Consider the following 23,851-nt stretch of genomic DNA (forward strand, 5'->3'; position numbering starts at 1 on the left):
CAGCTGGAGGTGGGATCTGTGGCAGCAGATCAGTCCTTATCCTGAAGGTCATTTATGTCACTCTCCGAGTTTCCAGGGAATTACCTCACCTGTAAACTCAGATTCCCGGGAGGGAGGCTACACTTTCCTGGGAATATTCCACACTAAGGATAATCAGGAGAAGGGTCACCTGTGTCCTGCCCCCCTTTACATGAGCGCACATTTGAGTTGTTCAAAAAGGCCCCTGGAAGGAGTGAGCCCTGTACGGGGAAAACTGGGATGGATATTCCTGCCTGATCCCTCCCCTGCGCACCCGGGTCGAGGGAATCCCATGACGCGAACCGGTCGAACTACAGCTCCCGGCGTGCCCCGCAGCCGGCGCGCGGCGTGACGACATCGCCCCGCGCCCGCTGTCTCCATGGCGACACTGGCGCATCCCGGCGTCGCTCCCATGGGAACGTCCCGCATGGCGTCTCGGAACCGCGGGAACTGGGCAGGAAAGACCTCGCGCTCTCCCCAGCTCCGCTGTCCCGAATCCCTCCCTGTGAGGGAATGCCGGCTCTGCAGTGCCGGGAACACCCTGTGATGCTCCCCCGGGAAAGGAAATCCCGGCTCCGGTGTCCCAGGAATTCCAGGTGAGTGACCTGGTTTCAGGGCTGAGCGAAATTAAAGCCGGGAGCGTTTCCCAAGCCAGGAACTGCCATCCCCATCCAAGCTTGCTGGAAAACTGTTCCACGCTGGATCCAAATTAACCCCAGGTTTTTTTCCCTTTTCCAGGCAGGACGACATGGAACCTTTTTCTCTCTCTGAGCTTGGGCTCCCAACAGAAAACAAAGCTATCCAGGGAATTCTCTGCCCCATGGCTGTGGAGCTCTGCCACCTCCTCCTCGCCCTGCAACGGGAAGATGGGCTTTGTCCGACCTTTCCCACTTTGGGGGAAAAGGCAGGAAAATTAGCCAAAGCTATGGAAGAACTCGCTGCTGTGGCAAGGAGGTGAGCTGGATGGGAGTTTCCCGCGTGGATTTGGGGGCTGGGAAGAGGTGGAAAGAGGGAGCCTGCATCCTCCTGGAGAGGCAGGATTGGGAGTAGGGATTAGTGCTGAGCCCAGTCCTTCCATTCCAGGCTGTCTGAGGATTCCAGCAAGGAAGGGAGCACGGAGATGTGTCCTGTGGGTGAATCCCTGCTCCAGGCTGGGAGGGACGTGGTGCTGGCAGCATTCCAGCTCCAGGAGCATCCGGACAGCCCTCGGCACCGAGAGCACCTGGCAGCGGCCGCCAGGAGGAGTCTGATGGAGACAGCAAAGGTGAGGGGACACCGGGAAGGGACATGAGCAGGGGGAAGCTCCAGCAGATCCATGGAGCAAACCACTCCTTCCCCCTCCAGGAATGGAAAGGGAATGAGAATTCCTGACCTGAGCGTCTTTTCTGCCTTGTTTCCTGGTTAGATCCTTCAGCTGGAAGAGGCTGCAGGGATGAGGAGGATCAGTGGTGCTGCCAGCTGGCTCCTGGAATGCCTGAGCGTGCTGCAGGATGCCCGGGACACTCCAGGGCTGCTGGCTGCATTCCAGCCCTTTTCTGAGGCCGTGCTCCTGCTGAGCCGCCTGACAGCCAAGCGCCTCCAGGAACTCGGGGATTGTCTTGCAGGGAAGAGCTTGGCCCAGCCCCTGCAGCTGCTCCACAAGTGCGTCTCACTCATCCACACGGCCCTGACACGTTCCAGGGATAGCCAAGCTGACCTCTCCCAGGATTCTGTTTTCCAGCTGACGGAGAGGACCATCGGGGAGCTCCTCTCCATGCTCACGGAGCCCCAGGACAGGAGTGGGATCTTCTCCCAGCAGGTGAGCAGGCTCCAGGCTCTCCTCTCCCACCCTGACCCCCTGAGCCTCTCCGAGGGCCGGTTCAGCTCCCACTTGGAAGTGGTCATTCTCCATGGAATGCTGCTGGCAGAGTTATCCAGGCCGGATCTGCAGCTGGAGCTGGTGGAACATTGCTGGGCCCTGCTGCAGCTGAGGAGGAGCATCTGCAGCCACCTGAGCCGGAGGGAGGGCAAGGGAGAACAGGCACTGGAGCGGGAATGTCACAGCTTGAGGGAGGAGCTGGAAAACCTGGACCAAGCAGCACTCAGGGCCACGCTGTGCCAAATCCTGGATGGATTCTTCGAGGAGAAGGAGCCCCTGAGGCAGCTGGTTGAAGGTGCCCTTAGCCTTGCCCATTCAGGATGTTGTCCAGCAGGACCAGGAGGAGTTTTAAGGAAGCTCCAGCCCCTGATTGCCGCCTTCTTCACTCAGGCCCAGCGGATACTCCGAGCGGCCGATCTGCTCCTGGCCAGGTGTGCCAAGGCCCAAACTGCCAGGGAAATCCGGGAGGGCGTGGAGCACTTGCGGAGCCTCCTGGCCAGTCTCCCTTCCCTGCTCATGGAAACAAGTGGGAATACCAAGGAGCAGCTCCAGGCCCTGTGCTATGCCTGGGCCAGAGCCACCAACAGCCTCCTGTGCTGCTTTGAGGAGACCATCGGCATGAGCGAATTCCTTGAGTTATCCATCCTGGAGCTGGCCAAGCAAAAGGAATGGTGTGAGGCAGCACTGGAACGCTGGGATCCCGAGGGATTCTCCTGGCACAGCGCTCGCCTCATGGGCTGGGCGCGCTGGGTGGTGGGAGCCTCCACCCGGCACGTGGACAGGACCACAGATCCCATCTTCAGGAATGGTTTGCTGGTGTGGGTGGAGCAATTGGCCAAATCCATCCTGGAGCTGGGAGCAGTCACGGCCCTCATCCCAGGAAGGTTTTCCTGCCTCCAAAGCCAGGGTGCTTTTTCCCAGGCAGCCAGCTCCCTGATGGACTCTGCTCTCCGTGTCCAAGCAGGGCTGGATGGGTCCAACCACCCGGAGATCCTCAGCCCGCTCCGGGAGCAAGTGCAGAGCACCAGGGTGGAAAAGGGGCTGGAGCTCAGCCCATCCCACGCTGGGACACGAACCAGCACGGATGAGGCAGCATTCCAAGGAGATATCCAAAGTCATCCGTCTTCACCACCAGCTAACCTCCACCTGGATCCATGGAAAGGGGATACACACCCAGTCATCACAGCTCTCCTGGGAGCATCCCAGGCTGGTGACATGGACACTGTCCGTGCTGCCTGCTCCATCCTGCTGGAGCTCTCCGATGGATATGTGGAAGCAGCACGGGAAGCGCTGCCTGTGGCTGAACCCCCCCAGCTCCAGGTGCTGGAGCAGCACTGGGATATCAAGGCACTTACCCCAAGGATCATCAGCCTGGCCACAGAAACAGCCCCTGGGCAGCTCCCTGCTCCAGGCAGGCTTCTCCAAATGGCACTCAGGCTCTCGGGAAGGATCCAGGAGACTCGGGAGTGCCTGGCAGCTGTGGCAGGCTCTTGGAATGGTCTGGCCCAGCAAGTGCTTGGATTTATCCTGTCAGGTGACTTTCCAAGAGGGAAGCAGGCTTTGGATGAGACCCTGCTGGGTTTAGCAGGAGCAGTGCAGGCGGCAGGAGGCATTGCAGGCACAGCCTGCAGTAGGGGAAATCCCAATCCCTCTCGTGTCCAGGAGAGCTTTCTGCAGCTCCAAGCCAAGTTTTCCCGTGCTCAGCTGAACACCAAAGGGTTTCTGGAGAAGGCAGTGTCCTTCAGGGAATCCTGTGGGATGGAAAAGGCCATCCTGGAGCTGCACGGTGTCCGGTGGGCCATTGGCATGCGTGTCCTGCTGGATGCCATGGATCAGTTCGTGGGCAGGGATGTCCTGTTCCTGAGGGAGCTGAGCAGAGCCGTGAGGAACAAGGTTGGCCCACGGAGCCTCCTGGCTGCTGTGGCTGAGAATTCCCTCAGGTTGCAGGAGGCTGCCCGACTCTCCTACTTATCCTGCCCTGGAGATCACGGTGCCAGAGAAATCCTGGTGCTCCGGGAGGAGATCCAGGTGCTCATGGAAGCGCTGCTGGATGTGTCCAACACCCTCCTGCTCTCCCCACTGCCTACTGCCAGCTTGGCCACACGCTTCGAGCTCCTGCAGAGGGATGTGGCCCTCAGGGCCAAGGCGTTGTTGCTCCACATGGAAAGGGTCAACAAGGAACAGCTGCAGCTCATCCAAGATGTGGTTGGAGCAGCTCTGTCCAACCTCCCCCAAGAGGAGAGGCAGAGGAGCAAAGAAGGTTTTGAGGAGAAGGCAAATCAGCTCATGGCTCATGTCCAGAGGGTCAGAAACACCCTCCAGGGTGCTCTGGGCGCCGGTGCTCAACTGGCATCACAGCCCGACCTGCTATCCATGGCTGACCACCTCCTGCTCCTCACGGCTGATGTGGTGGGAAGTGCCTGGCGGCACTTCCAGAGCCACCAGGACACTGGGGACCCCTGCCAGGACCCTGGGGATCCCCACCTGGAAGGCATGGTGTGGTACTGGTCGGCCAAGGCACACTACCTTGTCACACAGCTCTGGGTTATCCCTGGAATTGACAGGGACATCCTGAGGTGCCTCACAGAATGCCTGCAGCAGGAACGCTTCCCAGGATCACCCAGCAGCACAGCTGGACTCTCCCCAGCCCCAGAGCCCCCTGAGGCAGCAGGAATTCATCCATGCAGGAGCAGAGGAGCGAGTGGAGCCATGCGGGAAGCACGTGAACTGGTACGGGAGCTCTTTTCCCTGGCAGGGTGTTGGTCTGGGCTGTCCATCATTCCTGGTGCTCCCAGCATGGAGCAGGAATGCAGGCAGGGCCTCTGGAGGTCAGCAGGCTGACCCTGGGCCACTCAGACAGCTCAGGTTGCTGGCAGCCCTGGATTCCTGGATATCTGATCGGCCAGGCTCTCCTACATCCATCCCAGTCCATTTCAGAGGCAGAGAGGCTGTAACACTCTCCCTCACGTCCACACATTCCCTCTGGGAATACCAACAGCTCCATTCCCATGGGTGTCAGGAGCTGGGAAAGGCTTTGGCACAGACCCAGGTCCCTCAGCAAAGTGCTTTAGAGCTCTCATTGTGCTGGGAATTAATTGCAAACTGTCAGCTTGCAGGACACCCCATTCCCATTTTGAGATGGCTCCAAGGGCTTTGGATTTAGGGAGAAGGGCTGGTGGGAAGGTAGAGTGGACCCAGAAGGGGGTGGGCAGCTCTCCCACCAACCTTACTCACCAAAATCTCCTTCAGAAACATCCAGGTGGAGGAGACCACTCGGCATCGCTGTGTCCACGCATTCCAGGTCTGGAATCTGCTCCATTACTGCCCCGACAGCACCAGGATGGCCCTTCCAGCACCTCCCCTGCAAAGCAGGAGAGAGGAAACTGTGACAAGTGGCAAGGTGGCCCCAGCAAGGTGTCCCAGGTGACCCAGGACATGGCCACAAGGAGGCTCCACATGGCTCAGTTCCTGCGGAGGAAGGGCCCCATTGCGGTAAGGCAGCGTTTCATCCCTCTAGTTTTCCCTTAGGATCATGGCAACTCCATCCCAAATCCCTGTGTCAGCCAGCTCTTGGCAGAGTGGCACCAGTTCTATTTATGCAAAATACTCCAAATTCCTTCCTCCTGGTTGGATGTGAGCTTGGCATCCTGTCCTTTCCTCAGGATGTATCTGAGCCTCCTGGACCTTCCCTGTTCTGCAGGAAAAGCTTTTTTTCCCCTTCTCTCCCCAATCCCATTGATTTTTATCCCATTCCAGAGCAAGGAGCAGTTTGTTGCCTGTGCCAGGCAAATGGTTTCCGATGGGCAGGTGGTTGTTAAGTTTGGGAACATCCTTGCCAAGCACTGCCTGGACCAGAGGTGCTCCATGGAGCTGCTCCGTGCCACTGAGCACACCCAATCCATCAGCAGCCAGCTCGGCATCGTGGCCAGGTGAGCTGCCAGCAGCTGGGATCACCTCTCCCAAGGTCATCCAAGAGGGATCCCTTCTCCAAGGAATGTGGGTGGTGGTCCCCAGAGGTCCTAGGGGAGGCGGGTATTGTCCAAGAGCTGAGGAACAATTTGGAGGCCTCCCTTCCCTCCATGGGTTTCCCTGGGAACAAGCTGGGTTTGGAATAACAACACTGTCAGGATGTCCAATGTCCTTCCAATGAAATCCTTTGGAATGTCTTTGAAGGGTGAAAGCAGTGACTGGGGAGAGCAGGGCCTCCTCTGAGCTGCTGCTCAGCAACGTGCAGAACCTCATTCAAGCAGTCCAGCACGTCCTGAGGGCGGCCGAGGCGGCGTGTGTCAAAGTGAGTCCATCGTGGAATCCATCCTGGAATTGCTTGGGTGGGAAGGGCTGCTCCAAGCCCCATCCAGCTTTGAGCAGTTCCAGGGATGGGGCAGCCACAGCTTCTCTGTGCCAGGGCAGTTCCATGCTGTGGGAGTTTCTCATCCAGGTCCTTCTATGGGAGCTGGGATCTGGCTGCTGTGGGGCTCCAGCTGGAGCAAATATTCCTCATGGAATACTTTCATTCATCCCACGCATTGACTGTCCTTGAAGTCACCTTTACCTGGTCCATTCCCCACTTAATTTTTGGATCATAGAGCACCCTTATTTGGAATTAGTCCATGCTATCCTCTTTATTCCCAAAAGCCAAATTCCCAAGAGTTTCCCATCCAGCTGCCATCTACAGCCACCTGGTCTGACTGTAAAGTCCATGGGAGCAGATTTCTCCTGAAAACAACTGGAAAACAAGTGCAAACATCACCAGCCTCTCCCTGAGGCAGCATTTCCATCTGGATCCCATCCTCCTCTATAATCCTACTGCTTTTCCTGGGATCAGCATCTCTTTTTGAAGGAAACACAGATTTTTTAGAATCACATTTGCTGAACAATCAGCCCCAAGGGTGACAAAGCTCCTCCTGTGCTTAATTAAACTTAGCACTTCCTCTATTTGCCCATTTTTCACTTTGCTGATGCTGAATTAATTAATTCATTAATTTTGACTATGCAGATCCCAAAGCCCTTATGACCTGGAAATTTCCCTTTGGAAAATTCCCAGCTTATCAACAAACTGCCCTCCTTTCCTCTCCCTGTAAGAAGCTTTTGAAGCATTCTGAAGCATTCTGAAGCATTAAGAGATAGCGATGCCATGTGGATCATGCACACATTGGCACACCCAGACTTTTCCATCATTTAGGATGCACAGGGATATATTAAACCAATTCCTTCGTCCAACAGGGTTTGGGACAACCCCCAGCAGACCCTGAAGAAGAAGAAGTTGCTGCTTTCTGCCAGCAGTGGAGGAAAACCCTGACACAGCACAGAGCCAAGGAGGCTTTAAATTCCACCCGGGATGAATTGGGGCTCCGGAAAACTCGAGGGGCAAAGGCTGAGCCCACCCTGATGTCTCTGGTGCAAGAGCAACCCCCTTGGAGCAGGAATATCCCAAAGCATCCCAGTCCTAGGAAAGGACACACAGTTATGGACAGACATCTGTAAATCCAGAGGGGCTCCTTGTCCCGGTGCTGTTGGAAGCAGAGGGATACTTTGCAGTGTGAAGGATTCATGCTGGAGTTTTTCATTGTGGCAGGAAAATCTTGGAACAGGCTCCGTGGGGAGGCCAGGAATCTTCTGGTGAGTGTTTTACCCCCAGGTGGTGAGATGGGATGGATGGGGCTCTGGAGAATCCTGATCCAGTGGGAGGTGTTGGAGGTATCCCTGCCCATGGCAGGGGTTGGAATGGGATGAGTTTAAGGTCCCTTCCCACCCAAACTATTCCAGGATTCTATGATCCAGGGATGCTCAGGCTTTGTGCCATCTTTCAGCCTTTCCTCTTTCACATATCCAGGGATACAGCAGTGGGGAGTGCTTTGTCTCACCTGCTGCCCCTGAGCCTGCAGATTTCTTCCCAAAATCCCACTCAGCCCCAGGATTCTCTCCTATCCAGAGTAAACATTCAATCCCCAAGATCACCTACCTCACAGCTTCCAGAGCATCCTAGACTGGTGACACTGCTGCTCCTGTATCCTGGCTCTCCACATCCATCCTTCCGGTCTCAGGATCGTGAATTGTCCGATGGAAACACTGCTCCATGTTGGAATTCTGCAGGAGAGGTGGAAGGGAGCCTCCTCTGTGGAATACACAATCCAACACCACAGCAGATCACAACTGGCTCCATGGTGGCTGCAGCCCATTCCAGCCCACCTTGGTGTCCCACCTGCATCCCAACCACCTTCCTCAGACCAGGAATTCCATTACGGGCATGGCAGCAAGGAATCTCCTCCATATTCCAAGAAAAAGCAGCAGCAGGCACACTGGAGACTCTGGGAAGCTATCTGCAATGGATAAAGCAGGGGAGGGAAGGAGGGAGGAAGGCAGGAAGGAAATACACATGGAGACAAGAGGCTGTGAGGACTCACAGGCCTTTGTATCCATGCCCTATTTCCACACTATTTTTCCCTGCTGGCTTGGTTTTTTGAGGAAAACCTCAACCAGCCACACCAGTGAGTAGATGAAGAAACAACAGATTACTAATAAGGACTAATGGGTTACTCCAAAATCACAACCCAGTGCCATGTCTATTCTCTACTTCTGCTACACAAAAAAAAAAAATCATAAAATTAATGGAATTCATGCTCTGGCAAACCAGGAAGACAAAATGAAACCACGACTGCCTTCGGAGATGCCTCCTCTGCTGTGCAAGAATCACAAGCTTCCCTTGGCTCACCCATGCAAGGCAAAACCTCAGAATTTGGGATAAACGCTCTGTTGTCCCAATGGAAACACCACTTGGCCAACAGAAAAGAGGGAAACGTCCATGTCCATCACTTGGCCAAGGGAAAAACAAGAGGAAAAGGTCCACCAAGGAAGAGACTTAAAGCAGAGAAAGCTTCCAAAGGGGTGGGAAGCAGATGATTGACTGAGAGGCTGGCACATTTTGATTGGAAAAGCAGCTGCCTAGGAATGACTGCACTCCCTCTGGAGAAAAAGCAGCCCCAAAGGCTGGACAGGAGGTCTGGAGGACACAGTTGTGCTCTCCCATACAAAACCTGGGGAATTGATGACATGCAGGATGTTCCATGATGGAAAATGGCAACTCTCTCTCCATGAGACCTAGGGATCAGGTACAAGGTTATGTTAAAACCCCACGAACCGTCCCAAAAAGCCCAGCTTTGGTCCCCCTCCTCCCAGCTGCCACCATATGTGCACGGAGTCATCACCAGGAATTAACTGTACCCTTTTTAATTGTTTTGTTAAAAATGTCGTCGAGACACCATGAATACAAGTACTGCAGTTACAGCCATACAAAAAAAGCAATACAAATTAAGCAGCTGAATACAAAAATACGTTGAAATACATGAACACCACAATGGAACTCGGAGCACTAAATCCCAATCGTGTAGGCGTGGAAAAAAAAATTAAATAAAAACCTTTTTTTTTTCGTATTAGACAATGTAGTTTTCTCCACTTTGAACAGTTACTTTTGCTAGTTATGTACTTCACAATTTCTTCTATGTACAGCATAGAATAAAATACTTTTAAAAGATATGACATTTTTCATCCTCAATATGTGATATAGTCTCTTTTACACTAATATTGACTGCAGGAATAAAAACTGTCCGTGTCTTACATCAACTCATTGGAAAAGGAGGAGCGACGCTTTCCTTTGAAATCATTTCCGTGAGGTTTTCCATCAGTTCAGGGGTTTGGCAGTCCTGGAACGGCATCTCTCCCGGGAATTCATGTACATAATATTGCTTGGATCTATACAAATGTGGCAATCGGATCTAAGTGGTGGTTGGGAAAGAGGCAGCTCACACATATACAGCTCTGGGAATTTTCCATGACTTATTTACAATGAAAGTGCTTTTCTCAGCTCTAACACGATCCGGGGGGATTGGTTTCCTTTCTACAGGTCAATTATTAGTCTCCCTGAAATTGGAAAGAAAAAAGGATTCTCTAGAAAATACCACAGCTTTGCAAACACTCGAGCGTACTGGAGAACTGCGTGTGGTTCGGAGATTAGCAGCTGAAAAGTGGTGGGAATTATAATTTAAAAATAAATAAAGCCAAAAGAGGTAACCCAGGTACAAAACAGCAGAGAACTGCAATACCCACAACGGTAAAAAGACTCCAAAGCCGTCTGCTAACAAAACGGGGAAGCAGTTGGATCAAAAGTCTTGAAAACATCTTTTAAGGATTTATCATCCGACTCCCCGTTGGGATCGCTCTCCGGGGCCTGCGTTACCTGTCCGGGCTGCCTCACCTGCCTGGGGTCGCTGTACTGTGGCCGGATTAACCCCGACAGAGCCTGGATTGGGAGATTATGGACGGCAGGGGCAGCGCTGGAGTGTTTAGCCTGAGATTTACTGGTGCTGTTTGCCTTGTCTGAAGCAGCTTCCGCTGATCCTTCCGTGGGTTTTTCCGTGTTGGAGGCAGCCTTCTGCTGGGACGCATCTTCCGCAAGACTCGGCTCATTTTTACTGGAATTTTTCAAAATGCTTTTTTTCTGGTTCTCTCCATTCTCTCCCGAACTGGCTGGAGCCGTGTCCGAGGATGAGCTGTGATCCCTGGGATCGTACAAACTGATCCCGCTCAGGATGGAGCCGGGAGTTCCCAGCCTAACACCACTGGATGATAATTTGGGTGCATAGGGAGGCAGAGCATCGGGGTCGGATTTTGGAGTCGTGGCTTCGGAGGGCTGGGATGAGCTGGCAGCAGCTCTGGCAAGCCGGGGGTCAAACTTGGGAGGGTGGGAATCCTTCCCGACTCCGTGGTGAGTGTCTGCACTTGACAGTCTGTGGAGTCTGGGATCAACGTTCTTTTGCAAGCGAGGATCCCCCAGTTTGCTGGAGCTACTGGCATGGGAATCTGTGGATGGATCCAAGTAGCCACCCCGGCCCACAAGGCTGTTTTTGGCCTTGGCAGCGAGCCGGGGATCAGCTGGCATCGCGTTGGGGTGTGGATCGTTCTTCAAATTCCGCAGTTTATTCAGTCTCTGGTCAGCAATGAGTGGAGGGAGAGGTAAATTGATGGAAGAGACGGGGTCGGGTTTAGGCAGAGGGATTGGGAGCAAGTCCTCGGGGGCCCACACAATGTGCTTGGCAAAGTTGGGTTTCATCAGGGTCACATCCATCTTAATGTGGCTGAACTGCCGCAGCTGGGAGCGGGGATCCCGTAACGTGACGCCCGGCAGCGGCTCCAAGGGAATGAGGAAAGCTCGTTCCCTCAGCTCCCTCTCCGAGTCCTCCTCATCATCATCCAGCCCTTTCTGCTTGACCTTCACTCCGGCGTGGGCGTGGTGCAAATCCAGCTTGGCCCCGGGCAGGGAGGGGCCGGGATGGCCGCCCTCGCTGACCTTGTGCATCCGCGGATCGCGGGCCAGCCGGGGATCCAGGGACGCCGACTCCGAAGGTTTCCTGGGATTGGGCCTTGGAGACGCCCGGAGTCTCGGGTCAGCAGCCTGAGGCCCCACGCCTTTGTCTTTTGCCAGCCTGGGATCTGTTGGCATCCCAAGCATGTGCTGCTCCGTGGAATGTTGTTGCCGATTCCTAAAGTTTTCGCTTTGTTTCTTTAAGGTTTTGAGGATTGATTTAACACTGCTCCCCTCTTCCTCCTCACTACTGGAATACCAGTTGACATTGTCATCTAAAAATCAAAGAAATGCCACAAAATTTAGATTATTCCAGCAAATAATTCTTAGAGAATCCAACACTCCCTAATGGGAGTAAATTCAAACTGAAAAGATCTCATATGAAATCACTCCCAGTGTCATAAAAATCACAACCTCAAATGATTTGTAAAATCCATGTAATTAAAGAAATGCCATTACACAAAAACCTGGAGATAGTGGAGGTAGAATACAACACAGCCTGGGAGTGTCTCCATATCCATCAATATTAATTTGGGAAAGTAACCTGCTTTCAAACAATCCTTACGGGTACTAGTAAAAAAAACATATCTAAAATCTGAGTCTTGACAGGAGAAGGAAAAGTAAAATGGCTCCTTGCAGTGGTCTTTAATCCAATTACAAATTTAATTACAAATTTGCTGCCTTACTTAATCCAAATCCCAAAGATTGTAGGAGAGGTTGAGATTCAGGAAGGGAAGAAATTACAGTATTTTATTTTAAAGGATATCAGAGAAGGAAAAATGCTGCTCTAGAGGAAACAGATCAAGAGGGGCACCTGAAGAAACAGGACAGAGAATGCACTTCCAGTCCTTGCAGCGAGAAACAGCCCCTCTGGTGCAACAAGGGATTTTGTTGTAATTACCAACCAAAAGTAATTATCAACCAAAAGACCTTTTAAAAGTGCAACTAGATTCAGAAATTATTCACTGGAGCCAGGATGGACTGAACCTACACTAAGATCCTAGAGCAAGCTGGGAAGAAGAGCTGAAGACACTGAGCTGCTGCTGCTTCCAATAACAGTGAGCAGTGACATGAGGCGAGCCAACGCCAGCGACCTGCTGACCACGGCCTTTCAGTATGATGAGAATTCCACCCAAACCCTGCTCACCCTCATCTTTGCTCATGGCCCGCTGGCCCTGGCTGCTGGCAGAGTCTCCATCCCGCTGGTGCTTCTGGCTGAGCCTTGCATACAGGGCCTTCTGCATGGCCGGCAGGAAGTCGGGCACGTTGATGCCCTGGTTGTGGCCCATGTGCCCACCCATGCAGTCCGACTCGCTCCCGCCCGGATGCGACTCTGGAGCCATGAGGTGAGCCTGGTGATCCGTAAATTCTCCGTGCCATGCTCCGTCTGCAGGACAAAACTCCAGTTAGCAGTTATCCTAGAGAAATGTTGATAGCTATAAACATGGAATCATGAAATGGACTGGGTTGGAAAGGAGCTTAAAGGACATCCAGTTCCATGCCATGGCAGGGACACCTTCCCCTATCCCAAGCTGTTCCAAGCCACATCCAGCTTGGCCTGGAACACTTCCAGGGATGGGGCAGCCACTGCTTCTCTGGGAAAACTCTGCCAGGGCCTCCCCACCCTCACAGGGAACGATTTCTTCCCAATATCCCGTTTAACCCTAAAGCATAACATGACTTAACAACACAACTGAGAAAGCCAGAACACTGAAGACATTCCCAGAAGCTTCTATCCAAAATTCATCCAGCAGATGTCCTTACCTCCAGAATTATTGGCTGGCTGGAAGTTGTGTACAGCTTGGTGGGAATAATAGTTGTCATAGAAGTCAGCCGGGTTCTGCATGGGCTCGTACTCGCCGGGCATCTGCTGGTACTGTGGCCCCGGGGGGCAGTGATTGTCCCTTGGCATGTTCACCATGTGTCCCTGCACTCCAGGGGAATTGTAGGATCCTCCCATCCCCGGCGGGGTGAGGGGTGGCCCACCCTGCTGCCCCTGCATGGGCATTCCAGTCTGGTTCTGCGGGCCCATGTACCCCGGGGGAACGCCCTGCATGGGGGGGCTCTGCGGCATTCCCGGCCCTTGGGGGCCTCCGCAGGGGTGGTGCCCAGGAGAACCGGGGTGCATGGGGGGCCCGTTGTGTCCCTGGGACATGCCAGGACCTGGCCCTGGACTCGAGCCTGGATTGTACATGTGCTGGGAATGGGGGTCGTTGCCCTGGAACGGCGGCCGCGGGGGGGACGCGCTGTTGTAGAAGGTCGGTGGCCTGGAAGCAGAAGAAAATCAAGGAATCAAATTTTGGACCTACAAACACCAACAGCTGGCTCTCTTCACCCCCTCCCACTCTAAATTGATCTGACATTGGATAAAATTCCCAAAGGAGCATTAATTTCCAACTACACCCATTCCACATTCCTTAACTTGGCCAAAACCACATTTTTTCCAATATTTGCTCATCTCCATCAGTTTTGCCCAAAAAAAAGCCAACTACAAAAAGACTGGAGCAGGGAACAAACTGCTCCACCTGCAGATGGAGATGCAAACCAAGAGTCAACTTCTGGAAGGTCAGGCCTAAGCTCCTTTCTATGGAAAACATGAAATAATCCTGGTATCAACTATCTGGCAGATTCCTCAGAATCCTGACAGGAACAATGATTAAATGATAAATATCCAGGAGAGTTCTCCCCAGAATTCCAACACCTACTTCTTCCCAATTTTGTGTGCCAGATCCACAGTGGGCTTCACAACGATTTCAAAAAGCGATGGGATTTTCTTATAATCTCCTGAAGGATCTTGGTAATTTTCCATGTCGGACTCGGAGAAGGGATATTGCTCTGGGGGGGTTGGCAGGAGGCCGACCCCCGGCGGGGGTTTGGGAAGGGGAACAATGCCCCGCTTCCGGAGTTCCTCCAGCTCCTTCTCATCTTCATTCTGGGGCTCCTCCTCATTATTCAAAACCTGGAACAAAGCCACGTGGCAAACATTTAATCAGTTTTTCAGTATTCCAGTTCAATTTAGTCTCGTGCCTTTTATTGAAATATTATTTCCATATCTAGATAAACAACTTTCCTGTTATTTGCTACAATACTGCTGGATATTGACATCCAATTCAAAGGAATTCTAAACCCATTTTGGGAGTTGTTTTTCAGGGTACCAAATCCCAGCCAAGAAAATACTTCTCTATTTCAGGAAGGAACAATTTCCCACAAGTCCACTTAGTTCAAACAGGAGCGGAAGGAGTTATCCCTCAAATTTTTAGTGTTGGATTCACACCCCTTTTCTTTTAAGGCCTGGTGGGCAGTGACTGGAGAGGGAGTATCCCAATAAACCAGAGCTCAGGGTCTCCCAGAGCACAAGGAAAAAACTCCTCCATCCTTTCCCTACTCTGAGTGTAGCAATCCCAATATTCCCAGTATCTGGATCACTCACCTTGTCCAACAGCTCCTTGGTTTCTGCAGTCAGGGGCGCGTGAGAGAATTTGCATTTATCTCCTTGATAACACTTTGCTCCTGTGTGGTAGAACTTGCAGGGGAATTCATGTGAGGAAGGAATTAAGGATTTATAACAGTTTGGGAAGGTTGTAAAATCCAGCTGGCAGCTATCCCTCAATTCTTCATCAGGAAGTCATCGTTATGGTAGGAATTTTGGAAGCTAACAACCAACTTACTGCTTACTTCCATTTAAAATTCTCCTAAAAATGGCATTTCTGTGGCATTCAGATTTAATTTTCCAATTTCTCAATTCCAGAGGAAAACACCAAAATAATGAGAAATAGGAAGAGATCAGGATCTTAAAAGTGTGGATAAATGTATCTAAAATTCCTGGGATTTTATTTTCGAAAATGTTACAAATCAGTAATTTTGTATTTATTTTTTCCTCTGAAGTATTTGAGAAAAAGAATCTTGTAATTAATCTATACAGTAGATGGTAGAGTCTCTTAAAAAACATTCACCTTTACAAATCCTTTATATCAAAATAAATGGAAATAAAAGAATAGAAATTAACATTTCAGATAAATTTAGAAGTACTTTTAAAGGATATTGTGCAAATAAATGCAGTTCTCTCCTTTGGTGCAGTAACCCTGGATGTAAAACTTACAGATTTCCTTTTTCTTTTCAATCTCTGCATCATGATCAAATTTACATTGTTCTCCCTATAAATAAATTGGAAAAAAAACAAAACAAAGAAAACAAAACAAAACAAAACATTATCCATCTGAAATGCTGAGTAATTTAATTCCATAGTAATAAGAACATCCTCCTCAGCTGAATTTAGACTTTTCATCTTTACCAACATTAAATTCCATTATAAACAGTAAAAACTGTAAATAGAGGGGATCTGAACATAGAGAAAATTCCTGGATTGGAATTCAAAGGAATAGATGGAATGGTGACAGAAAACAATCCCTGTTCCCTGCCTTCACCTAGGAATTTGCATTAAAAAGGCACTGAAATAATATTTTACTGAATTACTTTAATATATTCTGTTATTCTTCAGAAATATTTTGCCAGATGGAGGTTTGGGTATTTTTTTAGGATTTATTTTCCTGAAAAAGGCACCAAGTGCTCTTTCAGTCCCTTCTAAAACTGAAGGTGGCAGCAAATAGTCATCTGAGCCAAAGGTATTGAAAGACAGCAAGAAACACAACATTTCACTCTTATTTTTACCATTTGGGTTAGAAACAGAAAATTCCACTGCTAAATCCCAGGGAACCAAATAAAAATGAAAAGCATTCAGTGGTTGTGTTTTCTACCAATCCCACTTTTTAAAGTTTAGCACCACAAAGCAATTCCTTCAAAGTTCCCAAATCAGCAGGAAATAATTTAATATATTCAGGAATTGTTGCCTATTTAGATTCCAGACCTGTGAGAAATTATGTCAGTAGTAGCTTATCATTCTCAGGTAAGTTTAGGATGCCTTTATTAATAAAAATATTAATTTTTATTAGAATTTAAATCAAATTGTGTAATGGAAGGGGATGTTTTTCCACAAATAATTCCATCTAGAAATCTTCAGCACATCAGAAATCAAAATACTGAGTTTCAACACCCAAGTTTGCTAAAAATTTATTTTAAAAAAGAATTACATTTACCTTAATGCACCTCCCTTCGAGGAAGTATTTACAGATCTGTTTGCCCTTGTGCTCCACTGTGTGCTGGTTTATGAACTCCTGGCTCATATTAACCCATTTCTTCACTGGTTTGCCATCCTGGGAAAAAAAAAAATCCACATTTTATCAGCTCCTTTTTGGAGCACTGGTGATGCAGACACTGGGAATAAGGACTGGAATTGCAGGTACCTCGTGGAAGCCATCGGATCCTTTATTGCCGCCTCTGCCCCTGCCACGATCTTTGCGCTTCAGTTTCTTTTGCATTCCACGCCCTCTTCCGACGTTGTAGTTGTTCCCTCGTTGGGAAATGCCTGGAAAACAGGAATAACCTCTTAAAAGGATCACAGAAATTAAGGGAAAATGGTTCTTTCATGGCATCAAAGAAAGACAAATGGATTAAGTTAAATCACTCTCTTTTTACTATTGGAAATGTTATTTCTGACCAGCCAGAATATCCCAGGAAAACCATTCCTGGCAGCTTCCCTCATCCAGGTCTCCACCCCAAAAATGCCACCAAAACTCCCCTTACCTTTCTGGATCCCTTTCATGCCCTGTTTCTTCACTGGTTCCTTTGAGAACGGAGGTCCCAAATCCCCACTGGAAGTCTCTTTAGCTTGTCTGTACTGTTTGAGCTGGTCAGCAAAATCCTCATCCTTTTCCTCCTCATTGTAGTTGCCAAAGTTTTCATCACTGTAATGACTGTAGTTGTCATATTCCTTACTTTTGACATTTTTTTTATGCTGCATTTTCTGGGAACTCATGTAATTCCCTGACACGTGTCCATGCTGTAAGGAAAGGGATTGCATTAGGAAGAAATTCCATATTTCCAAACCCCAGCCCTCCAAACTGCTCTAAAAATCTATTTATGGGGCTGTTTTATCATTAGCAGATTTGCCAAAAAAAAAGCATCAATAAGTATTCAGGAAAAATTAATAATTTTAATTCACCAGCTGAGAAAAGCCAAGAAGATTGGGCTCCCAAAAAGCAGAATCAACTTTAGATACTGAAAAGTGGCTTTTCAAGAGTGTTTTTCTTTGAGGCCAGCCTAAATCCAGTGCAGGGAATAAAAAGATTCCTTAATAATAAAGATTCCTTAATTCCTGATGCCTGATGGAAGAAAAATTTGTATCAGGCTTATTTTCTACCACAGATCCTGCTTTACATCTGGGAATCTCCTCAGGGAGATGAGAACTGGATGTGCTTCCAGAAATCCAGGCACAGGGATGGAGCCAAACTTCCAAACCCACACTGTTTATATTTGTATTTTTGGAATGTCACCTCAATAAGGACATGAGGAATGAGTTTGAAACTTCCTACCTGACTGAAGGAGGAATCATAATCCCTGTAGGAAGAGCTGCTGCTTTTTTTGTGGGGCCTTTCCGTGCGCTCCATGTCAGAGTCGTGGCTGTAGTCGGAGCTGTCATCGCTGGAAGGGGAGTTATGCTAGAAAACAGAATTAAAAAGCTGGGAATTTTGAAGAAATCATCTTCTTCCCATTAATATAATGAGCACAAAAGTGATACATTTACATTGTGCATTTTATCCTAAAAACTCTCCAATCCCTCTGGTTCAGCTTCCAAGTCCTGCGCTTAACTTGAACATTTAAGACCAGTTTAAGTCTTAATGGTAATAAAACCATTTTAATTCCTTTGCCAATTTCTTGGATCCTTGTCCTGGACACCCATTAATCAAATCAGAACTTCCAAAATGTTGGGTTTTTTCCTAACCTTATGCTTGTCCCGTCTTCTCCTTTTGGATTTTTTCTTTTCCTTCTCTTTTTTGCGTTTTTTCCGGGATTTCCGGTGGCCTTTCTCATTTTTCTGTTTATCATCCCCTTTTGAGCCGTGTTCCTTCACATCTTCATAGGCTGCATCATCTATTTCCCCATCTTCCAGCTCTCCATCTTCCCTGAAAGAGGGATACCAGGAAGACAATAAAATTCCATGTTATCATCCAGCTCACCTGTCACTGGAAAAAAACAGTTAAAAAGTCTGAAGTAACCCAAAGCTGTGATTTTTGGGATAAATGGATATGCCAGGAAGAAGACATGACTACTTTATGACCTGGAATTTCTTGGAATTACATTAATGAAATAAAACTGGAACATTATTATCCCTGAAACACCTGCAGCTATCCCAAAAATCCAATTATGCTTTGATTATATCAGTTAAACTCATTCCCTCAAGGATCAATTAAAATATCCTCTTCCATGAAATACCTATGGGAAAATGCTCCTTGGGAACAAAGTTGCTCCCATGTCTCAATTCCTATGGGAATTAAACTCATGGATTTCCAATTTTGGGATGCATCCAGGACTGGAATAACTTTCCAGGTAAACCAGTCTCAGTAATACAATCCCTTGGATTGCATGGCAGAGGGAAGATTATAAAAGCCCTCTAATCTCTAAATTCTTTCCACAACATCCAAGCATTTTCCAAGGACTGAGCTTCAAGAGTGTAAAAAAGGGGATGGGGAAAGGAAAAAGAAGGAAAAATCCAACAACTGGATAAATATGGATTGAAAAGATAATGGTCAAATACACCATTTCTTGGAAATTAAGTTATTTTTCAAGGAAGTGCCAAGGCAGGAATGCTATTCTGGTTCAGCTGCTTTTATTCCCATTTAAATCCCAAACTGGAGCTGTGCACCAGGAAGGGAGAGCAGAACCTCCTTTTCAGGAGATCTCCCCTCTCCCACAGCCTCCAGATACTTGGAGCTAGATGTGAAAACAATCCCAGAAAACATTCCCACTGTCTGAGTGCATTCCTAGAGCAGCTCTCAAATGGATCAGAAAGGCACAGAAGCCAAATGACCTTCCAGGGAAAAGCAACCTGATGAAACCCCTGAGCAGTTCACAAATATTTGAGAAGGGAGAATCAAAAAACCCTAATTCTGGTATTTTAATTTCATTTCTAACCTTTAAACCTGGATTTTAGCTCCCCTTCCTTGACCTTATTTCAGGTCATCCTTAAAAATAGACTTCTTTATGCCCAAAGCAGATTTACTCCAGAAGCTCCTTAAGTCCAAGATCCAAACCCAGAATGCATTTTCTGAAATATTCTGGGAATCTTTACCCTCAAACATTATTGAGGATTTCATTCCCCATCATTTCATCTAAAAAATTTACTTTAGGTTAAAATTCCCTGATGGCTAAAATTCCCCAAATGTTGATACTAAGGTGCTGCTTAAGAAATTAGGAATTAATAAGGAAAATAACTCCAAATAGCAGAGAATTTTCACTGGGAAAATCAAATAAAAGCAGAGGATGGCTGGGAGCAGTAAAAAGTGAAAGTAAATTAATTTCAAGCTATTTTCTGGGAAATCTGGCATTGATTTGTGTGTAAATAAACTTGCCTCCAACTTATTCCTTACCCTGCCATGGATTTACCCACACAGAACCAGGAAATCCTCACAAAATCCTTGCAGGAAAAATCTGTCCAGGACCCCTGTGCTGGAAGGCTCAGACCCTTCATCACCAAAATATTGTCAACAACAGGAATTAAACTAATTAAAGGACATTCCTGTCTTGAGAAAACTGCATTAAAACCTTCCAAATTGGAATGTTCAAAGTGTGGACAGACAGTAAAATTATTTTTTACTAATTAGTAAAAGTAATTACTTTATCATTCAACAGAGCAGCTCAAATCAAACTATTAACAGAATTCCTGCTGCACAAATTGATTGGGAATCATGAGGTTGCCAGTATGGGTGTTCCCTGCACTGGACTGGTTTTACTGGTCCTACAGTTGCACACCTGATGTAACACAAAAACTTTGGAGTTGGGCCTTTTTTGAAGTGAATGAACTCATTTTACAGAGCTGAAGTTTTAGAAAAAGTACAAGTTATGATCTCCCAGGTCACGTGTATTGTTGCTCTTCGCCTCATAAATTAAAACATTATAAAGCAACACTTGTAAATTAAAATTAATTAGGTTGTTAGGTGGCACTTATTGGCTCTATTTCACAATTACCAGTGTCACAACTGGTTGTACTGGTGGGAACAGCTGGTGAGAGGATGAGAACTCCAAGCTGGAAAAACTCTGCTCCCAGCACTACCCGGAGTCACTCGGGCTTGTCCTCAAGGATTTGAGAACTCCAGATATTTTCAATCCCTGAAACAGTGAAAAGTCACAGCCTGATTGCAGGAACTCCACAGCACAGCTCTGCCCCAGCTCCAGAGATCCCAGTGGATTCCTGGTGTGCACTCCGCTCGGAAAACAGAGCATGACACAACTTCCACCCTTGCCCAAGGACAAGCAGGAAGGGGAAAACAAGAACCGGGAGCTCTGGGCTCTGCCTTGGACTTGCACTAAAGCCCAGGCCCATTTTAGGGATCACTTCCCGAGGACAAGCAGGAAGTGGAAAACAAGCACCAGCAGCTCTGGGCTCTGCCCTGACCCTTGCACTCAATCCCAGGAGCATTTTCCAAGGACAAGCAGAAAGGGGAAAACAAGAACCAGCAGCTCTGGGCTCTGCCCTGACCCTTGCACTAAACCCGAGGAGCATTTTGGGACCACTTCCCAATTTATAACACAGAACTCAGGACTCTTTTCTCCAACAAGGAAACAGTTTTGCATTTACCCACAAGCCTTTTTTTTGTTTGTTTTTTTGTCTGTTTGGTTTTTTTCCCAGTGTTTCCTGGTCCTCTGAAGTACCACAAATGGTTGTGGAGCTGTGTGGGGGGAGGCCAAGCTCTGGGAATGGCAAAACCTCGGCGTTTTTAACTCCTGCAGCTTTGTCAGGAACGCTCAGGGTAGGTGTAGGCTCAAGCACTGGTAACTGCCACCCTGGCACAGTATTTTTGGAACTAGTTAGGAAGGCCAGAGCTGCCTGGAGAAAGGATTTGAATTTCCAGCAGCTGCAGGAGAGAAAAGGAGGGAGGGAAGGAGGGAGGGAGCAACAGAGGTCCTTTCACCAGGAACAGGACTCTGGGTTTCTGCGCATGGGGATTGAGAGGTGGCAAAGATAACGTCAGTCAGCCCTTAATCTGCATAAAAAAGATCCAGTTAAATGTGTAAGGTGGAATCTGGCAAGAAAATGACGTTAAATATGGCTCTAGTGAGAGATTGTGGTATCAACAAAAACAGCCAAAAATAAAAAACCCGCCCAACTCGGAGCACCCTTTCCTGCCTAAGACAGAGAACAATGGTGACATTCAACAGACACCCCCTGGAAAGTGCAATTTATGGAAAGAATGGCAAACAGCCCCCCTTCCCAGCCAGAATAAATCAATGAAGATGTAAAAACGCATGCATTCCAAAAGGAAAAATTAAAACCTTGCTAAAGAAATGCACTTTTAATGCAGTGACACCCCCCCTCCCCAATTTGCATTCCCCACCACCACCACCCCGCTCCAGCCTGAAGGTGACCTGCCCCCCAAAAACATCGTTAACCCCCTCAGGCACATTAACAGAGCATCATCATCATCAGCATCATCATCATCATCATTACCAGCATCACCCCACTAAGTACCACCATTATGAGAAGCGGAGAGAGAGAAGAATGTTACTCGACCTTTCGTCCCCTGCATGTTGCCTGTCAGAGTCGGGCATGTTTGGGTCAAGAACTGGGTTTGGGGGTTTGGAGAACAGGCTTTCAAAGGCCATTGTGCCTGGCTGTGGTGTGGTGAGGAGGAGGAGGAGGAGGGAGGTGGAGGAAGGCAGGGCCCCGCCGCTGCCCGCGGTGCGGAGCGGCGGGAGGAGGCGGCGGCGGCGGCGGCGCGCACGGCCGCGCTGGGGGCGGCTCGGTGAGGAGGAGGAGGAGGGCCGGGCCCCTCAGTGAGGAGAGATGATGAAGGTTTGCACTCACGGTTACTTAGTGAGACACTAACGGGCACTCAGCGCCCGGGCCCGGCCGCCCCGCGCGGGCGCTGCGGGGAGGCGGTGGCGGCGGCGGCGGCTCGAGCGGCAGCCCCGGGGCACAGGAGAGCGGGAGGACACACACACGGGGGGAGGGAGGTGCTGCTGGCCGGAGATGGCGGCCCTAATTCTTCCTTACAAACATGGCGCCCGCGCGAGGCACTCGCACAAAATGGCGGCGGCGGCTGAGGGAAGAGAAGGAGGAGGAGGAGAACGGCGGCAGCAGCAGCGGCGGCAGCGGCCCCCGGCGCTTTGCCGCACACGCTCGCTCAGCGCCCGCGGCCCGCACGCGCCGCCGCCGCCGCCACAGCGTCTTCCGCGCCCGCCGGGGCCGCGATGTCGTCGCGTCCCCTCACGCCGCCGCCGCCGCCCGCCGCGCTCCTCCTCCTCCTCCGCCGCGGTTCTGGGCCCGCCCTCCCCGCGCGCCGCCATTGGCCGCGGCCGCCGCGTCTCGCGCGCCCATTGGCTTTTCGCCACGCCCGTCAACCTCGCAGTGACGTCACAAGAGGGCCCCGCCCTCCTCCGCTTCCCCTCGGCCGCCGCCGCCGCCGTGCGCGCGCTAAGGGGGCGGGGCCTCGCCGCGCGTGCTGTCACGTGCCCCGCGCCCGTCACGTGGCGGTGGCGTCCCCCCGGGAATGGTGGGGAAAAAGGGGGGAAAAGGGAGGGAAAGGGGGAAAAGGGCGGCGGCTTCCGCCTGGCGAGAACCGGGACGGGCACCGGGAGCGGGAACGGGCCTCCCCTCCCGCCGCTGCGTCATTGCCGCCGCCCACCCCCACCTCCTCACGCAGTGTGGGCAGCGCCCCCTGGCGGCCGGTGCGTGTGAGGGGAACCGGCCCGTGCGTCATTAATTAGTGACGCTCGTAATTAAACAGAGAGTGTGTGGCCCCAGGGCGGCACAGAAGCGGTGCCTGGAGTCGCTCTCGGGGTCAGGGCGTGACAAAACCCGGGATAAAGCGGTTCCAAGACAGTCACTTAATAAAAATGTGGTGGGCGAAGGGAAGACGTGTTTGTCAGAGGCACTTCAATAACGTTTAATCAAACGTTCCCGGGAAAAGTTATATTTGTATCCTGTCCAGCTGCCTCCCTGCCTTTCAGGGCTTTTCAGGACGCGGGACTCGGCTTTTTTCAGTGCTAGCAACCGAATAAATTTTATAAAAACAAAGCGGAACACTCGCATGGATTCCCATGGGATGCTGAGCGGGAGGAGCCTCAGATCCTTCAGGGAAGAATCATTTCCCTTGGGCCTCACACACCTGAGCAAGGCAAGCAGGACCCAGGGTCCTGATCATCGGGGAAATCAGGCAAATCCAAGGAAAAGGCTGGAAAACAGCATTCCTACAGGGGATAAGGTAGTGGTGGCTGGGGAGCGTCATTAGAACTACTTAGGACTAATTAGCCCCATTGGCACAGATGGAGCCCTGGAGCTGATGCCCACAGGGCTCAGCATCATCTCCCTAGGCCGTAGGCAAGGAAAAAAGGGATTCTAAATCTGGACTCGAAGGAAGAATCCTAAATTTTTGGTTAAATATTCTGGGGTGAGAAATGGTGGTTTTGGGGATATCTGGGGCCAGCTGTGCCCACCAAAGGGAAGCAGAAACATTCCTGCTATTTTTTCAGCTCCCAAATATTATTATCCCAAATGAAAGTTG

The 23,851-nt window shown here is 49.9% G+C and overlaps 2 protein-coding genes across 8 annotated transcripts; one reads left to right on the forward strand and one right to left on the reverse strand.

Moving 5' to 3' along the window:
• The first annotated feature begins 19 nt into the window (after nt 1–19).
• LOC143693646 (uncharacterized) lies at nt 20–9,409 on the forward strand. 4 transcript variants are annotated; one of them, XR_013181581.1, is made up of 9 exons: nt 20–614; nt 757–972; nt 1,102–1,282; nt 1,424–4,606; nt 5,126–5,368; nt 5,633–5,805; nt 6,050–6,167; nt 7,100–7,495; nt 7,710–9,409. XR_013181581.1 is itself a non-coding variant. In XM_077176186.1 (8 exons), exons 1-8 carry the CDS (start codon nt 532–534, stop codon nt 7,358–7,360), a joined length of 4,458 nt encoding a protein of 1,485 aa, XP_077032301.1. In that variant the 5' UTR covers nt 20–531; the 3' UTR covers nt 7,361–9,409. The 4 variants fall into 4 exon arrangements, 2 of the variants coding, with proteins under 2 accessions (XP_077032301.1, XP_077032302.1); XR_013181582.1 differs by having other exon boundaries at nt 7,809–9,409; XM_077176186.1 differs by having other exon boundaries at nt 7,100–9,409.
• Nucleotides 9,088–22,480, reverse strand: ZC3H6 (zinc finger CCCH-type containing 6). Of its 4 annotated transcripts, XM_077176190.1 has the most exons (13): nt 21,859–21,925; nt 20,316–20,456; nt 18,073–18,253; nt 17,663–17,788; nt 16,875–17,130; nt 16,535–16,674; nt 16,328–16,444; nt 15,275–15,388; nt 14,665–14,772; nt 13,940–14,193; nt 12,999–13,501; nt 12,382–12,621; nt 9,088–11,509 (listed from the first exon to the last, which is right to left on the reverse strand). In XM_077176190.1, exons 4-13 carry the CDS (start codon nt 17,735–17,737, stop codon nt 10,008–10,010), a joined length of 3,309 nt encoding a protein of 1,102 aa, XP_077032305.1. In that variant the 5' UTR covers nt 17,738–17,788; nt 18,073–18,253; nt 20,316–20,456; nt 21,859–21,925; the 3' UTR covers nt 9,088–10,007. The 4 variants fall into 4 exon arrangements, with proteins under 4 accessions (XP_077032305.1, XP_077032306.1, XP_077032303.1 ...); XM_077176191.1 differs by lacking the exons at nt 20,316–20,456; nt 21,859–21,925 and adding an exon at nt 22,153–22,480; XM_077176188.1 differs by lacking the exon at nt 20,316–20,456 and having other exon boundaries at nt 21,859–22,480.
• Nucleotides 22,481–23,851: the final 1,371 nt, after the last annotated feature.

This window comes from Agelaius phoeniceus, chromosome 3 (assembly GCF_051311805.1).
Source record: "Agelaius phoeniceus isolate bAgePho1 chromosome 3, bAgePho1.hap1, whole genome shotgun sequence".
NCBI classification, from domain to species: domain Eukaryota; kingdom Metazoa; phylum Chordata; class Aves; order Passeriformes; family Icteridae; genus Agelaius; species Agelaius phoeniceus.

Bases quoted from the DNA above. Each gene is read 5' to 3' on its own strand.
- LOC143693646 (XM_077176186.1), top strand. From the start codon at position 532: ATGCCGGCTCTGCAGTGCCGGGAACACCCTGTGATGCTCCCCCGGGAA. The intron at 4,607-5,125 runs GTACGGGAGCTC...AATCTCCTTCAG, and splicing joins TGCGGGAAGCACGTGAACTG to AAACATCCAGGTGGAGGAGA. The intron at 5,806-6,049 runs GTGAGCTGCCAG...ATGTCTTTGAAG, and splicing joins CAGCTCGGCATCGTGGCCAG to GGTGAAAGCAGTGACTGGGG.
- ZC3H6 (XM_077176188.1), bottom strand. From the start codon at position 21,950: ATGGCCTTTGAAAGCCTGTTCTCCAAACCCCCAAACCCAGTTCTTGAC. The intron at 18,254-21,858 runs GTCGAGTAACAT...TCCCTCTTTCAG, and splicing joins CAACATGCAGGGGACGAAAG to GGAAGATGGAGAGCTGGAAG. The intron at 13,502-13,939 runs GTAGGTGTTGGA...TTCTGCTTCCAG, and splicing joins GCACACAAAATTGGGAAGAA to GCCACCGACCTTCTACAACA.